This window comes from Lynx canadensis, chromosome F2 (genome assembly GCF_007474595.2).
Source record: "Lynx canadensis isolate LIC74 chromosome F2, mLynCan4.pri.v2, whole genome shotgun sequence".
Classification (NCBI taxonomy): Eukaryota; Metazoa; Chordata; class Mammalia; order Carnivora; family Felidae; genus Lynx; species Lynx canadensis.
In genome coordinates this window covers 3,094,820-3,112,212 of record NC_044320.2, presented here as the reverse complement: position 1 = coordinate 3,112,212, position 17,393 = coordinate 3,094,820, and the positions used below count along the sequence as shown (strand labels likewise).

At 53.9% G+C, this 17,393-nt stretch overlaps 1 protein-coding gene across 1 annotated transcript in view; it reads right to left on the bottom strand.

Moving 5' to 3' along the window:
- Positions 1–17,393, bottom strand: part of PTK2 (protein tyrosine kinase 2) — a 241,902-nt gene that overhangs the window by 21,069 nt on the left and 203,440 nt on the right. Inside the window, 3 exon segments of the mRNA XM_030304586.1 lie at positions 5,447–5,587; positions 6,346–6,483; positions 9,921–10,007. Coding sequence (XP_030160446.1) covers positions 5,447–5,587; positions 6,346–6,483; positions 9,921–10,007 — 366 coding nt within the window.

Genomic DNA, 17,393 nt, shown 5'->3' with positions numbered 1-17,393 from the left:
ACAAGGGTTTCAGGCCTACAATGGTTTAGGAAAAAGCCCCAAAACAGACGCTCCGTCCCTGACCACTGGAGAAGCCTGCAGTGGGCTGCCTCCTGCCCAGGGCCCCACATCCTGGGAGGAACACTCGGGCCTTGTTAGCCATCTGCTAAAAATAGTCCACTTGTGGGCGCTCTGCCAACAGCAAAAAGGAATTAAGGCTTTATTCATAACAACAAGCAAAGCCAATAAAAGCACGTTCCACTCCCAGGTGATGGCTGCAGTGCTCCTTTGCAGAATCGCCACAAGTGGCTCAAATCTCCCACTCGACCTGTTCTCTTAGTGTTGGGTCAGGAGAGGCCAGAAGGTGATCTGGGCCCGTCCTCGGGAGCCTGGCGTGGGCTGAGGGATACGGTCTGGGATTTCAGAGGCTCTCAGCCGCCATGGGGCACGCCCTGAGTGAGAGTGAGAAGCCCTTTGAGGAATTCATGTGTACCCCCTACTCCTCCCACTGGATACGTGCTACATGTTTAGTCTTCAAGCCAGCCCTGGGAGAAAAGTATTACCCACACTTGATAGAGCATATTATACTTATTTTACAGATAAATGAGTTAAAGCAGAGACGGTGAACAATTTATATAGGGTCATAATAACCAGGATTTTTAATCCTCATGTGGCTGACTCCAGGGTCCAGATTCTTTCTAGTATTGCCTTCTTGAAAAGGACAGTCAAGGACAGGAAAGACCGTTTTCAGTTCTAATGTGCAGCGTGCTCTGTTTTCCCGCCACTGCCCGTGCCCCTGGCCCTGGGGTCCCGCTAGCCTGCCATGGCCTAAGGGGCCCTGCGCTGTCTGTCCCCCTCACCCGCTGCGCTCTGGCCACTGCGGTGGTCTTTCTGTGCTCAGACATGCTTGGCCCCTCCCGCCTCGCCTCGGGACCTTGCACTTGGTACGCTCTCTCCCTGGAATGTTCTTCCCATGTGTCCCCACGCTGGCCCTCCCCTCCTGTGCCGTCCTCTCTGTCACAGCGGCTGAGTGAGGAGGCTGGACCTTGAGGACAAGACGAATGCAGGGACAGCTCACAGTCTGACGGACCAGTCAATCATCCTGGGCAGTCATCCTGTGGTAGCCACTGGCTGATTTTAAGTGTGAGAATGAGAGGGTCAGATTTTAAAATATGGCTGTGGTTGAGGCAGGGAACGGGGCCGCTGACATTTATGTCACGCCCATCTCCTTGCTTACGTGTCTCCGCCCGCTACTCCCGTTGGAAGAGGCCCCAGTCCTGGCCACGCGCTTCCCCTCACCCCTACCACCTACAATGCCCACCTGACAAACACCCCAATCAAAGATGGGGTAGGGAATATCCAACTCACCTGTGATACCAGTACTGCTTGGACCCCGTAGCCAACAGTGACAACAATAAGACATTCTCACTCATGGACGGCAATACTAAATCCTACCAGAACACTAACGAAGGACGCCAGATACTGCAAGAATGGTCAGTTATGGCTCGGGGCACCTGGGGGGCTCAGTCGGTTAAGCGTCTGACACTCGACTGCCGCTCAGGTCACGATCTCATGGTTTGTGAGTTCGAGCCCCCTGTTGGGCTTTGCACCGACAGCATGGAGCCTGCCTGGTTTTCTCTCCCTCTGCCCCTCCCCGCTCATGCTCTCTGTCTCAAAATAAATAAATAAACTTAGAAAAGAAGAATGATCAGTTATGCCTTAAGTAGGGATTTAACTCTGGAATACAGGGTTAGCTCAAACCCAAGCAAAATGTCCCACATTGTGCATCACGTTACACTCCTTGCAAGTTTTTAGAAAAATAATGAATTTAAAATACAGAGCCAACAGTACACTTAATAGAAAAACTATTATAGACAACATCTTTAAGAATAAAAGCAGGCAGGGACCTAGTTAATATAAAAATTGGCAAGGGATGCCTCAAAAGAAACTGACGTATGTAACAAACACTGAAAATGGAGAAAGGAGATGCTTTCAACAAGTGACGTGTGTCAATTATGCCTCAAAAAATGGGGGAAAAAGAGACAGTTGTGCATGCAGAAAACCCAAGGAAATCAGTCAGAGTTCATGTGATCAATACTGGAAAACACAAGGTAAGTGTCTAAAAATGAACTGCATATGCACACAGAAAATACAGACCCAACAAATTCGGGGAAAATAAAACACCATTAGAGCAGCGGCAGGAGCTCTGAGTGGATGGGCAGTAAGTCAGTAAGGGACACGAGACACAAAATTAAGTCATCAAAGCGGCACGGGAGAAATAAAGGGTAGGGGGAACAGGTGGCGGGGAGGCCCCGACTGAGCAGAGACGTCCTAGAACCCAGGCGGTTGGGCAGGTGAGACACGGTGCGGACCAGGACCCCGGGGGGCATCTCGTACAGCCTCAGAGATGGGCTCTGAACGGAATCTGGGAGCCATGTGGGGTCTGAGATGTCCGATGCGTGAGTGTGGGTTATACGGACTCACACACTTAACAGAGCTCGGCCGGCTGCACGCTCGAGGTCTGCTCATTGTATGTGCATGGTCTCAATGCCGAGAAAAAGCCCACAGCTCACCAGCCGGGTCCTGAGCCTCGTATATAAACACGTGAAACCGCTCAGAAGACTGAGTGGTGAACCCGTTAGCTGCTTCCCACTCCCTAAGCTTCGGTCACATCCAGCGTGGGTGGGGGGCTTCTGAGAACAGTCTCCTGACTGGTGTTGTTACTCATGCTCCTTCCCTCTGCCTGGAAGAGATTTCCTGAGCTCGTCTGCCTTGCAAATTCCAACGGATCTTTCACCTTGGCTCAACACGTCCGGGCTCTGGCACTGTCCCTGACCCCTCCAAGGACCCACGGGCTCCTGGTGCTCCCCCGCCGCACCCCAGCAGAGCAGCACGGGCCGGCACTCTGCAACCCTGAGCAAACCTTCGCTCACTCGCGGTCAGTCGTGCATGAGCTGGTGGTATTTACATTCAGCAGCTCTAGTTTGGAGAATAGGTAATAGTGACTTTTTATTTATTTATTTATTCTTATTTATTTTTGAGACAGACAGAGACAGAGCATGAGCAGGGGAGGGGCAGAGAGAAAGGGAGACACAGAATCGGAAACAGGCTCCAGGCTCCGAGCTGTCAGCACAGAGAGCCTGACGCGGGGCTCGAACTCACGGAATGTGAGATCATGACCTGAGCTGAAGTCGGACGCTCAACCGACTGAGCCACCCAGGAGCCCCAACAGTGACTTTTTTTTTTTTTTTTTTTTTTTTTTATTTTCGGGACAGAGAGAGACAGAGCATGAACGGGGGAGGGGCAGAGAGAGAGGGAGACACAGAATCGGAAACAGGCTCCAGGCTCCGAGCCATCGGCCCAGAGCCCGACGCGGGGCTCGAACTCCCGGACCGAGATCGTGACCTGGCTGAAGTCGGACGCTTAACCGACTGCGCCACCCAGGCGCCCCAACAGTGACTTTTTAAAATACAAATCAATGCAAGAAAATATTCTGTCTGGGCAAAAGTATAAGATGGGCTAGGGAACGGCCGTTCTTGGAGCCCACTCCATATCCAAACTGGCTCGCTCAGATTTCCGCACTAAACGATCACCACTGTCTGCAGCTTGCCTCTTATCAAGATATGCTTTAACTTAAATAATTTAGATTTTTGACAGCACGAAACTTCTGTTCAAAAGTAAACGTGTCACCTTGCCTATCAATGTTTCCTATAGCTCGCTGTAAACGTACGTACCGAAGAGCACCCGGCAAGTGTAGTGTTAAAACTCCCCCCAGCACAACGTGCCCTCGCATGCGCTGAGGCCACACGACAAAGCAGCTGGACCGACCCTGCAGCAGGGTTCTGGACTGAATCCAGGCTCAGCCACACGTTAGCTGGGTGACCTCGGGAAATCCCCTGTGCCGTAAAACGGGGGTGTCACAGGGAGGGTTCACTTCCTTTATCCTCAGTTCCAAAATCTAACAAGCACCAAAAACTGGTGATTTGTTTTTCTTTTGCATTTGAAGCAAGCGAATTTCACGGCACAACGTGACCTGAATGGACGTGAACTCTGTACCTATTCCTGTTAACATGAACATTCGTGTTTTGCTGTTTACCCCTGGGATGCCCCTGGAACACTAAATAAACCCACGGCACGTGCACCACACCACATTAGCTTTCTCTGGTGCAACAATACTGGATTCTGAAGAACACAAAACCTTCCAGAATTTCGATTAAAGGATTCCGGACCCCTCTCCTCCTCGGGGGGGGGGGGGGGGGGGGCTGGCCAGACTGGACTCCCCACACGAGAGATGCGTCGGGTGGCGGCAGCACGTGGGAGACGTCGCATACAACCTGAGGGGCCCGACTGTGCCAATGGTGCGTGCTGAGGAACACTGCCTTCGTCCCGACTGGCAGCGGCGGAGCATGGAGCCCGCGTGACGTCTCCGGCCCCCCTGAGCTCTCCGAGGTGGCAGGCGTGCTGAGGGCAGCCCCAGTACGTCCTGTGCTCAGGGCACTGGCCGCTCCAGCAGTGAAAACGGGCTTCCCTGAACCTGAGTGTGCGGGCTGCTCTAACTGTGAACTACAGGTTCAAAGAAACGAAAGCCACGTAGAAACGATGTTGACGAACGCTGTGCAACACAGACTAAGGTCACTGTCTCATGACACCGTTACTCGGCGATTAAAAGCGTCAGTGCCTGGAAGACAGGAAGTGATGTGAGAACCGTACCTCCCACCGCCCCGCCCCTTGTTGGCGTCTGGTCTCTCGGCCTACAGTCGAACAGCGTCTTGGCTTCAGGGAGCGTTTACTTGATCAAAGCACGAGGGACCGGCTGTGCCCTGCCCAGGAGACGTACGGAGTCGAGAATCTGTGCCCGCAGTCCTGGCTCTGCTCAGCCATCCTTTTCAGGCCCCTCCAGGAAGACGGAACCAGCCATGCAGGGGACGGGGGAGTGGGCTCTGAGGCCGAGGGCACAGGAGTGCGTGGCATGGGGCCCCGAGTCCGAAGGGCCCTTGTGTCAAGGGACACACAGAGACCGCTCTGCCTTTCCACTTCCTCTCTGCCCCAGGAGACATCTGAGGTGGCTGTCACTCGGGCTGTCCAGACACATGGAGGGGGGCGGTCGGTATGTGTCGGAGCACGAGAGGAGAGGCACCGGGCAGGCAAGGCCTGGGTCCTCGGCTGTCCGGTCACACGTCCTGCAGCAGCAAAATGCAGGCTCTTATGTGCGAGCTGACACTTAAGGGGGAGCTGCTTCTGTGAAAACCACAGGGATGCTAACACCTCCGAGCCCCCAATGCCACCAGCAACATCTCAGAAACCTGGCGGAAAAGGGAATCCAAGAAGAGGAAATGACCCACTGTTGCCGGCGTTAGGGGCCAGATGTGAGACAAACTCTCTGGTTTTGAAAAGGATGGACCTTTCCGATCGTCTGCAGCACAGCAGACCGCACCAGCGCGTCACAAGCGGAGGGGGTCCCAATTACCAGGATGACCAGGAATCTCTCCTCTTTCTCGAGCCAGCGCTGGTCCTCCTCCATTTCCTGCTGCTGCCGGATCAGCCGCTCTTCCACCAGCTGGGTGGGCAGCACCTGCCCCATCCCGCGCAGGTCCAGGGCCGCAGAGTCCTGGCGGGAGGGAAATACAAGAGCGCATCCACTCTCAGGGGCCTACTGAGGATAGTTTTGCTGTTTTCTGTGTCTTTCCAAAGGAAATGAAGCAGAACGGCAAGGGCGGTGGAAAGAGGGCCTCTCACACTCCGCTCACGGGAGCGACTTTCCCAGAGGCGGCTCGTCACCTCCTACCGAGCATCTTTGCCAAGTGCAAGGTCGCTCAGCCCACAGCTCCACCTGCAGGGACTTATTCTAGACAAACAATCCAAGGAACGTGCAGAGAATACATCACTGGTTACGGTGAAGGAGTGAAAACAGTCTGGAGGTGGACCAGAAGGAGGGTTAAACTTGGTGCACACGCTGCGGCGGACCGAGCAATTGTTAAACACGCTCACTCCAAGGACGAGGGCACGGCAGTGACCACAGGTGTTCTGGGAGTCCAAGAAACAACATTTACTATCACAGGAGCGGTTCTCGGTTTACCAGGCAAATCTGGTGAAAGTTACCATGGCTCACAGAGCGGCAGGCTCTGTCCCCCTGCCCTGCTCCTTCCGGGGACGTGCCTCCCGCACACGCTCATTATGCTCAGGCTGGTGCGCCGCCTTTCGGACGGGCGGGCTAACGGTGGCGGCGTCTCTTGGTTTCAGTGAAAAGGACGCACAGACTAGGAAGCACTGGGGCACATGGAGCACCCTGGTGTTCGAATGAGGTCACCGAAATCAACAACTCGCTTTGGGCAAAGCTTCATCCTAACACACGAACATCCAGCTTACCTCCACGTTGGGCTGCCACATCGGTATCTCCTGCGGTCTGTGGTTCCATGAGTCCGTCTGTTCCAAAAGAGATGCCTGACCCGGGTAGATGCTGCCAGCCGTGGCTGTGACCCCATGTGAGCCAGGATAGCCAGACACCTGCGAATGGGAGGCAGCGGGGGTCACACTCCTGCACAGCTGTGCCCTCCACACGCAGGCCAGCGGCTCAGATGACAAAGAACACCGTGGAAACGCAACAGTGGTGCCCGAGACATCCACGTCTGGATCCCCGGAACCCGGGGCTGTGCCCCCTCACGTGGCAAAGCGACCTCACACACGGGATAGTAAATGAGGAGACTGGAGACGTGGCAGTCACCCTGGATTATCCGAGCGGACCTAATGGGAGAAGCAGGTTCCTGACAAGGGCCAAGGGGGGCCGAAGGGGAGAGAAGGGGAGATCTGAAGCGTGCTCAGAGAGGTATGGCAGGGCCGGTTCTGAAGGCTGGGGAAGGGCTCACTGGCCAAGTGAAGCAGGGGGCCTCCGGGAGCTGGTCAAGGCAAGGCAATGGATTCTCAACTAAAGCCCCAAAAAGGCAATCCGCGAAGGCCGCATCGAGAGCTAAAGCGAACACACCAGCAAGTCGGAAATTATTTCCCGTGCCATTCTGCAGCCTCGATGCCAAAGCAACAGGGACCACGGTCACGGCTCTGTGGCACTGCTCGCGAGCCCTCTTCTCTAATGAGCCAGGGCTGGCGGTGAGCGAAGTCCGGCCCCGTGTCCCCACAGCGGTGGCCATGGTAGAGACAAGGTGCTCAGGTGCACGTGCAGAAAGAGTTCAGGGCAGAAGGAAAACGAGAGGGCTGTTTATGTGGTTCCCTCCCTCAGTCACGAGAAAAAGAGGGGACGGAAGCAGCATTTGCTTCCATAACTCACTAGGCGAGGACTGTGTGGCCAGAGTCGTCAGTTAATTCTTCAATGAGATAAAGCACAGCCAAACCCGTATTTCCAAACATCAACACGTTCTTCAACAAAGATTTCGTGCATCGGTTAGGTCTCCAGGCATGGATTTATCCCCAAATTGCATACTGACAACTGATAAACTTTCAAATAAGATGTATAGACAGTTCTCATAGTTTACTTAAAGGAAAATATTTTTTTAAACATTTATTTTTTGAGAGAGAGAGAGAGAGTGAGCAGGAGAGGGGCAGAGCGAGGGGGGACAGAAGATCTGCCCCGACAGCATGGAGCCCAACGCGGGGCCTGAACTCATGAACCGCGAGATCATGACCTGAGCCAAAGTTGGACACTCAACCGACTGAGCCCCCCCCCTCCCCGGGGCTCCCCCTTGAATGAAGATATTTTAACAAAAAAATTCCACTAACATAAAGTGTCCTATCGCTATTTTTGGTCGGAAGGGACACACTACTGCCAGAGAACTTTCAGGAATTTGCACAGGAGATTTCAAGTGTTCTGTGGCAACCACACAGCGGAGTGACGGGATCCAGTGAACATTTTAGGCCAAGAAGGAACGTGAGACAGCGGCAGGCAATGGCCCGCTGCTGTTCCCATTTGCAGGACAAAGAAACCTGGCGCCTGGGGGAGGCGAATCGTTAGTTTCTTCAATGAAAATAGGAGTATTTTAACTTCTCCGCCGAATCCTCCCTCTGTTCTATACACGCCTGTAGGCACTTCAAGTGGAGGCAAGTCTCCGTCCTCACGGGCTTCCACTCCAAGGGGCGGCGGCCACTGACCAAAGGGCACCAGAGCCCCAGGTCGTGAAAGCTGCGCAGACCGGTGCCCCGACCGCACGCTCTCTCGGTCTCGTCAGCGGATGTGGCCGCGTTTTCTCTCAAGAAGCCTGGGGTCCGGTGCCTGCCCGGGGCCCGGCTTCCCTCCTTGGGCCACCCACACCCCTCCGGCTGCTCTGAGCACTGCCCTAGGTCGGGGTTCCGGCTCTTCAGCCGTGATGTGTCACGGCCAGGCAAGCTGTAACCCACGCTTCCGGCGACCGAGGGGCCCAGGAGCGCCTCCCTCGAGGGCGGAGGGCACGGGGACAGTCAGTCACCGCCAGCCTGCGGAATGAGGAGCTGCCCCGGAGGACCCGATGGCTCACCCTCCCCTGGCAAGTGGGGGTCTCAGGACAGGGTCTCCCAAAACAGGCTGCCAGTCCTGTACCAGAGCTCCTGGGGGTGCCTGCTCACGATGGAAAACTGCCGGGCCCCCGTTCAGAATTAGTACGCGGGGGTCCAGAGGCAGCCAGCCAGGCAAAGAGCCGCCGCGTGTCCACTTTTCGCGTTCTGTCTAGCAACATCCTTCTAGCTCGGAATGGCCTGCCCTCACCCGGCAGCCCAGCACCGCCCAGGGAAGAGTGTTGTGCTGTCCATACTGACCCAAGAGGCCTGGCTTTAAATAGAGTTGAGAGGCACGTAAAGGAATAAAAGTGCTTTCGTCTGAGTGAAGGAGGCACAGTAAGCGGGCTTCTGTTTGCTCCCTGAGACACGGGTAACTCAGGAGAGGCGGCAGTTAAGGGAAGTTCTCCCTCCCCAGACAGACACTCGAGGACCACCCGCTGTTTGTTTAGCGTCTGAGTCCTTCTCCGGTCAAGCACTTTCTATTAGAGGCCGGGTGTCATGGCTCACCCAGCCAGCCAGCTATGGATTTCGGTGCAGTCGCCTCAGAGGCGCGGCAACGGCAAAGCCACAGCCGATACCAATTATAAGAGGGGGTTTTATTTCCCAGAAGCGATTTGGCCCGCTACCCAAATAACATCACTACGGCTAAACAATCTGTGGAATAGTCCCCAGCACTACAAAGGAGTGAATTAGTGACACCCTCATCAGGACGTCAATGCACAGACATCACACCAGTCAGAGCAGCTGAGCACGGGGGACGAGCACACCCTGTCTGATCGTTTATCTGAAAGCCAAGGACACGCCACGCCAACCTCTCCTCACAGTCAGAGGGTGGCTGCACCGGGCAGCGGGCGACACGGGGAGGGGAAGGGACCCTCCAGGCTTACAGCAGTGTTCTCCAGCCGGTGTGGCGCGGGGAGCACGGTGTCCACTTCGGTCAGAACTGGGTCGAGTATACCTCCACAGGGCAAATACCCTTCCCTCAGAAACAGAAACATTACTGACTTTGCTCTGGTCCTTTCCTTTCGAGGACAGTCTTTCCCAATTTGCGTAAGCTACTTATTAGCCTGGAAGTCTGACAAGCTTTCCACACCTGTCCATATGGCATCTGTCCAGTTCGCAAGGTACAATCGAATGTTGTTTTTGCCTTCCAGAAAAACCGCCCAGGTCATCACTACCTCTGCGCAGTAGGAGCCGCTGGGTTCGCCTGCACCTCCCCCAACAGAGGAAGGCGATGGGGCTGAGGACGTGGCACAGGACAGACGCCCAGCTGTGTGAAGGCCACCCTCTGGGGCTCAACACGCCATCCACTTACAGCTACTAGTCAGAGTACTTTCTCAGTTCTCTGCGTGCCAAATCACTCGTAAGTACAGAAATGAAAAAACGAATACATGTGACACACCTCCCCACCCCAAATGTGAAGAAGAATGCATCTCACATCTGTTACGACTGGCATATCATACCTGGTAATGATTGGTCTGTACCATGTGCTGGGGACTGGGATAAAATCCTTCGCTGGACCGTGGACTGGGGTAACCAGGTCTGCTGGGCTGTGAACAAATCAAGAGAGCGTCGTATGAATGAGTGTTTTGATAATTCTGTTAAGTCTATGTTTCACTGAAAAGAACAGAAAAAGGTATTTCTCCAAAACGCTTCCATTGGAAAGAATGATCAAGGGTGTCAAGGCATTTCAGCGGGGGAAGCAGCCTGTCCCAGCGACGTCCGGGGCACAGGATACCGCCACGTGACACAACAAAGCCACACCCCTTCCTCACGACACACACAAAGATGAGCTCAAAACGGATCGTGGATCTACACGGAAGTGGCAAAACTGCAACACTCAGGGGAGAACAGGCATCTCTGTGACCTGGGTGAGGCGACCGTTCCCTCGATACGACACCAGAAGCTCAATCGAGAGTGAAGAAAGATAACCCGCGCTTCGCCAGAATTAAAAGCTCTCGTGTTGCAAGTGAGGCTGCCGAGAAAGAGAAAGAGACAGCCCACGGAGTCTAAGAAAATACTGGCTGATCACTTAGGAGACAGACCCAGCAAACACAAAGAACGCTTGTAACTCAACGATGAAACGACTATCTGGCTAAACATGGGCGAAGGGCGAGAGGCCCCAGGGAGATCCACCGGTGGCCAGGAAGACCCGGCACCCAGGAGACGCACGTCAGGAGGCTCTCCGAGCGGGAGCCGAGCCCGTGCTCCTTCCACTCTGCTGCTTCCTGGCTGCGTGACTGTGGGCGGGCGAGGGAGCCCACTGGCTTCTGCATCTATCGAACAGGAATCCAGCTAGAGGGATGGTGAAGTCACTCCCAGCTCTAGAATTCTCGGTCTGTCTGTGGCATACATGAATTCAAAGTTCATAGCAAAAGTGGTTTAGCCTGAAATAGAAGATAAGCCCATGAAATCGTCTAACCCTGAGGGACTGAACGGAGGACAAACCCACTGCTCTCCAGCCAGATGAAGACCAGAATAAAAGCAGATGGACTCAGGTACCAGCAAAGCCCAGGAGAGGAAAGAAACGCCTCAGAGTCTGCGTCTCCTCCCGAGGACGCACGTGGTCCTGCAGGAGCACACGCCCTGCTTGGCTTCTGGGTGTCTAGGACCCTCTCATCACCCCGCAGCTCTGCTCACACGGCCCACTGCCCGGATGCCTCCTGCCTCAGCCTGGGAAGCTCCACCCCAACTTCTGAGTCTTCTACGTGCAACCTCCTGATTTCTTCCACAGACGTGACATCTAAGTCCTCGGCTCTCCTCCGTCACGCGATTCAAATCCTGACTGGGATTGCGGCTACCTCTGTACCTGCCCAAGCCCTGCTACTGTGGGGCTGTGAAATCTCTGCGGGTGGGGGTGCCTGGGTGGCTCAGTCGGTTAAGAGTCCGACTTCGGCTCAGGTCATGATCTTGTAGCTTGTGAGTTCAAGCCCCGCGTCGGGCTCTGTGCTGACACCTCGGAGCCTGGAGCCTGCTTCAGATTCTGTGTGTCCCTCTCTCTTCGCCCCTCCCCCACTCACACTCTGTCTCTGTCTCTCTCTCTCTCAAAAATAAAGATTAAAAAAAAAATTTAAAAAAAAAATCTCTCGGGTGGAAATGCTCCCTTAGCCCATGAGCCTGCATTACAGTGGCCCAGATGCAGTTTACCCCAAACTTAACCAAATAGGAGGATGGATCCCCGAGACCCCCGGAAGCAGGAAAGGGACATCAAGGGGGTGTCACAGGCTTTACTCTGTGTTCTACGGTGGCATTTTCTACAAGTATGTTCCATGATGCCTGAGGGACTACTCTTCAGATTTATATTTTTAAAGATTTCATTTGAACAAGTAGTGAAGGAGAGGCAAAAAGAAAACAGTTCCATTATCTCTGTTCTATGACACTGGACCGGCAACACTCATTTTTTTTTAAGTTTATTTATTTTTGAGAGAGAGAAAGCACAAGCGGGGAGGGGCAGAGAGGGAGGGGGGAGAGAGATTCCCAAGCAGGATCTGCACTGTCTGTGCGGAGCCTGGTGTGGGGCTCGAACCCACGAACCACGGGACCACGACCCGAGCCATGGCTTCACCGACTGAGCCACCCAGGCGCCCGCAACACTCATTTCAGAGGTATGTGTTAACACGTATGCACCGCCATGGCGGAGTGGGACTCCTGGAGTCCAAGCGCGGGAGGAGGCAGAATCAGGACAGTAAGCAGCTCTCTGATGGTGGTACAGTTGTGTCCCGTGGCTTGAGTCCTGGAGGTCGCATGTAAGTAACAGGCAAAAATAACAACTTTTCCTCAGTGTGTCCGTGTGCACCGAGCTGACGTGCTTTCCATACGATTTGACAGTTGGAGGAGCAATGTCACCGGGCAGTATTATCACCCTTTTCCAGAGGATAAAGCCGCGGCTCAGACAACTTCGTCAACGTGAAGAGACTGCACCATCCACGCGGGCAGACCTGCTCGACCCCGGTGACGCCGCCCTGTGGCAAGTGTGCTTGGGCTCGACAAATAAAACGGAAAATACAGAAGGAACTGATGAGGGGCCGGCAAAGTCACCACACAACGTCCCACAGGGACTCAAATACCTGAGTGGGTAACAAAAGAGAGCACTTGCAAAGTTCCATTTCAAAATAAAACAACAGGGAAAAGGATGAAAACGGGCTCTATGGCGGACAAGACGATCGCGAAACCGAATTCTGCGAACCAGCGACCATGGAGAGCGCGTGTCCCATCAGACGGCTGTTCGTGTTCCCTACGAGCAGGACGCCAGCATGGCGGGGGGCGGGGGTGCGGGCTGTGGTCAGGGCCGTTCACCTCTGCGCCGCCACATTCCCGACGGGGTCACGGGGGCGGGGCTGTCGTGGGGACTGACGTCCAGTTCTTGGAGGACGGCTTCCACGTGAGCGCCTCGGAACTACCATTCGGCAGGTTACTCCGTCTCCTCCTCTAAGACACACACTCGGATTTTAAGGTTTTTAGAAAAGCAAACCGTGGAGCTGCGGGAGATTCTGCTCAAGTCTGGCCACGTGAGGCGGGGGAGGAAAAGCCAACACACCCTAAACCGGCGGTTCTCCGTCGGGTGGCAGTGTTCCTGCAGGCGTCCAGGGCACCCGCGAGGGCACCGGGGGTCAGAACGACGGGACCCGCTCTCCTTTCAGGTGCCTCGCTCGACCATACGTAGGTAAACAGCAACGGTCCTGCGATCTGAACCCAAACAACACGTGGCACAGCTTCCCACACAGCGAACCTACCGGAACAGCAGCTACTGTGCACGCTGACGCGCCATTTTGTTTTGTTTGAACTTGTACCAGGATTTTTCGCCCTTCCAGAAAATCGCATCGCCACGGCCAGCGCGTTCACGCGCGGCTGGGGCCGTGGGCTCTGCAGGCCTAGCGGCTGTCTGTACCCGTGGTGTGCACACACAGGCAAGCACTTGACCATCTCACCGCTCCTGAGGGTCTCCTACAGGCGTGTGCATAACGTTGTAGTTTCCTTCTACAGTTAGCAGTCTCCTGGAAGAACCAGTGTTTTGCAATTAGGAAGGCGTTTTATTACCCACGTATTCCACTTCAGGGTCAGCAGTGGGGCGTCCCAAAATGCTTCTTATGTAAGCGGAGTGCTTGCTGCGTCCTGTTCGGGCTGAGAAACGCTGCTGAGACAGCCACTCTCAAACACTATCTTCAGGACCCCTTTATATTTTCAAAAATTACCAAAGACTCCAAGAGCTCTTGTTCATCTGGAATGTATCTACTAATATTTACACTAGTAGAGATGAAAACACACACTTAAAAATAACAACAAACTGGGGCACCTGGGTGGCTCAGTCAGGTAAACGTCCGACTTCGGGTCGGGTCATGATCTCATGGTTCGTGAGCACCAAGTCAGGCTCTGTGCTGATAGCACGAAACCTGCTTTGGATCATCTGTCTCCCCCTCTTTGCCGCTGCCCTGCTTGCTCTCTCCCTCATTCCCTCTCTCTCTCTCAAGAAACGACAACAACAAACTAATTACATGTTAAAAAAGTATCTATTTTTTCAAAACTAAAAAAAAAAAAATCAGGGAGCAGAAGGGCACCTGTTACACGTATGTAGATAAATTCCTTCAACGTTCGGCTTCACAGAAGGAAGCCTCTCTGCTCTGTGTGCTGTGCTGTTTCGCTGACTGTAGCACACAGAGAACGCCCAGCCTCATGCAGCAGTAAAGCTGGAGAGGAGACAAGGGTGTTAACAGTTTCTTAGCACAGCTGTGGGTACTGTTTGTTGGTGCTGCCCCCAAACAACAAGCGGCGGTTTCTTAAGAGTGACTTTTGCGACGTGGACTCTGAAACGTATCGTCTGTTGGAATCCATCACTCCGTCCTGTACTGGGAACGCATCGTCCACCTGCCCACGTGTGATCCTGTAATATCCTGCAGCGGTCACCTGGAAACCGGGAGTCCCCGAGTCCCGTGGACCTGTGCAGTGCCGACCCATTTCAGCATACGTACGGAGAAAGTCATGTTTGTTCACACCACTCTGAGCTCATCACAAAAGTCTCAGAATTCCGAAGCTCTCAGGTCATGGTGATGGGGGCAAGTTTCTCAAAATTCTAATTTTTGCTTGAACACTCAAATTGTATCACTGGCCACAAACACTATCATCTGTTCTTGATGACACAGTCTTGCTTCGTCCCTTGAGAAAGCGCCTACCGAATGCGTGACTCTGACCAACCACAGCGTCTGCCCACTCCTTTTTCAAGAAACACTGGTCTTCCGCGGGGAAAGCGGTCAGTTCCGCAGGCCAGCCGCACCGCAAGCGTCTTCCGGTACTTTCTGTTTCCTCCCCCGGAGGACGCGTGACCGCTTCGCCGGGGTCGTTCTGCGGCACCCCGGCGTCGCTCTGGCACAGGTGGCGAAGAACCGGTGATGACCAGCTCGGTCTGGCACTGCCGCCCTGGCGTGCGTCGCGGGGACGGCCGCTTGGTCCGCGGTTACGTCTGCAGCAGGACTGCCAATGCCAGCGGAGTGGACGAGGCCAGGGATACGTGAGCATTACTACGAAATGGGTGTTGCTCCCACAGCCCTCTGAAACGGTCTTGGACCCGCAGATCCAAGAAATACATTTTTAAAACTGCAGAGAAAGGTATTTTTAGCCAGAAGCTTTCCCATGAACCGACGGGGATGTGCAGGACAAATCACCGAAATGAAATGAACCTGGAGCGGGGCTCCCCGGGCTGCATTCCTCACGGGCAAACTTCTCTGAAGATTATTTTGTGTCCAAACATTGGTATTAAATATTGATGAAGAAACTGATAACTATTTTTGATAATCAGCTTTGTGGTTATGGTGCCTTTGCCATTAAGTACAATTAAGCTTTCAATTTTGAATCTGGAACGTGGGAGAGAAAAATGTTTCCCTTTAAAAAACTAATTAGGCTACGTGACAAATGTTATTAGTACACAATGTTCATCTACAAAAGCCGGAGGTCCTACATGAACTGAAGAGGTTTAAGTGGAATTTATTGTCCGAAAACAGCACAGGCAGAACTCTAACAACTGATGAGGCTCCAGACTTCCCGCTAAACGGGGTGGAGGGACAGGAGGTGATGCTGGGCTAGCGGGCTGGCCTCTCGGAGACAAGGGACTCAGCTGCACGCCGGTCAAATGCAGGGGCCATAAAGCAGAGTTCGATTCCACGGACCACTGTGGAGGAGGGAAAACTGTGCCCAGACCTGATTCCGGCTGGCAAGGGAGCCGGGTAATGAGTGTGTCTGTTTATGCTCATTGAGCGTCTGTAGGTTTATACTAGCGTTGGCGAGTTTCCAGCCATGAAAACGTTTAATCCAGGGCTTGCCAACCTTCTCCTCAAAGTGTCAAAGAGCAAACGTATCAACCTGTGCAGCCACAGTGATGGGGCTGCAGGCTGAAACCAGCCAGGGACAGCACACCAGTGAAGCATGCAGCTCCTTCCGGTCAAACTCCAGCGACAACAGGCAGTGGGTTACGAGGTGCTGACCCGATCTCCGATTGGAGAGAAGAGCCTCAAAATAGGCATTCTGAAAATGTCTCGAAACCAGAAAGAAAGGCCTTTGTACTCTAAAACAGAAAAAAGCCTAACCTCAGACTACACCTTCCAAAATTCAGCCACACGAGCATTATTAAACCAACATTCTACAGACTGAGCTACAGGAAAACGTTGAGACGGACAATGTTTCTTCATTCTGTGGAGTTTTGGGGGAGCGCTACAAGATCTGGGGCTCACCGCCAGGTTCGCACAGCACCTGACGCCTCCGTGACTCCATCAGGGCCGCAGAGGCGGGACCTCAGGCAGCCTTCACCGCATCCCTGAGGGCGAGGGATGCTAACACCCTCGCTTCACAGAGAGGATGGTGAGGCTGGGAACGGGGAGGCGGACGGCCCAGTCATCGGAGCCCCATGTGAAGAGATCCACTTGGCCCTTCGGCCTGAGGAGCTAGCTTCCAGACTCTCATGCCTCCCAGGCCCGGACCACTGTGCTGTGGCTCAGTGTATATGCAAAGCGGGAGGGCCTTACATGCTGGGATGAGGGGCTCTCAGTTTTTCTGTGGGTGACAGCAGATCTATCGTTAAATCAGGAGACACGGAAGTGCACTGGTTTCGCTCTCACTCAAAGGAACACCGGTCGAAGGTGGCGTTGGCCCTCCTCCTCTGGGCCTCAGTTTTTCTACTTGTTCAGGAGGCTGGACCAGGGAACCCTCCACCTCAAAATTTCTGAAGAACTGTGTCAATACCCGTAGTCACCTTAAATGTGTGATGTGTTACTATTACACAGTTGAAAATATTGACCAAGAAAACAGAAGCTTTCAGGCATCGTTAAAAGTTGGCATAATATTTAAATAGTACTTTGTGCTATCAGATTTTCTGAACGTTTTTCAAAAAGAAAATGAAATAATTGCCAGTATCTGCGTATGCTTTTAGCTCATCAAGCAGAAGGTAAAGCCTACCATCTATTTAAATTCCAGAAGACGTTCTGAACTGGATTATTCATGGCAAGTAAGCCACTGTGTGAAAATACCTTTCTTTCAAAAGCAAAAGGTATCTGAAGAATTCTCAACCGCATGAGAGGCTTTAATGGCCAACTATGAGCAGAGCCCGGCCACCACTGTTTGGCTGAGCACGGGGGGTGGGGGGGTGGGGGCGCCTCGATGACCTCGCAGGGCCGCAGGGCTTGGGGGAGGGGGACAGGCGAGGCCCGGGGGTGCAGCCAGCAGATCCTGACCTGCAAATGCGACGCCTCCGGCTCCCGGCCAGGAAGGCGGCCGCAGAGAGCAGGTAGGCGGCGCGTGTGCACAAGGCTCGCAACCAAACCCAGCCCTAGAGGAAGGGAATTAGGGACCACGGGACTCAGTTTACGGCAGGGCGAAGCGTGGAGCGTTCAGGGGTCTGGCTTCGGTCCATCTGAGGTCTGCATCCCGGCTCCATCCTTCGCGTGCTCCCTGAC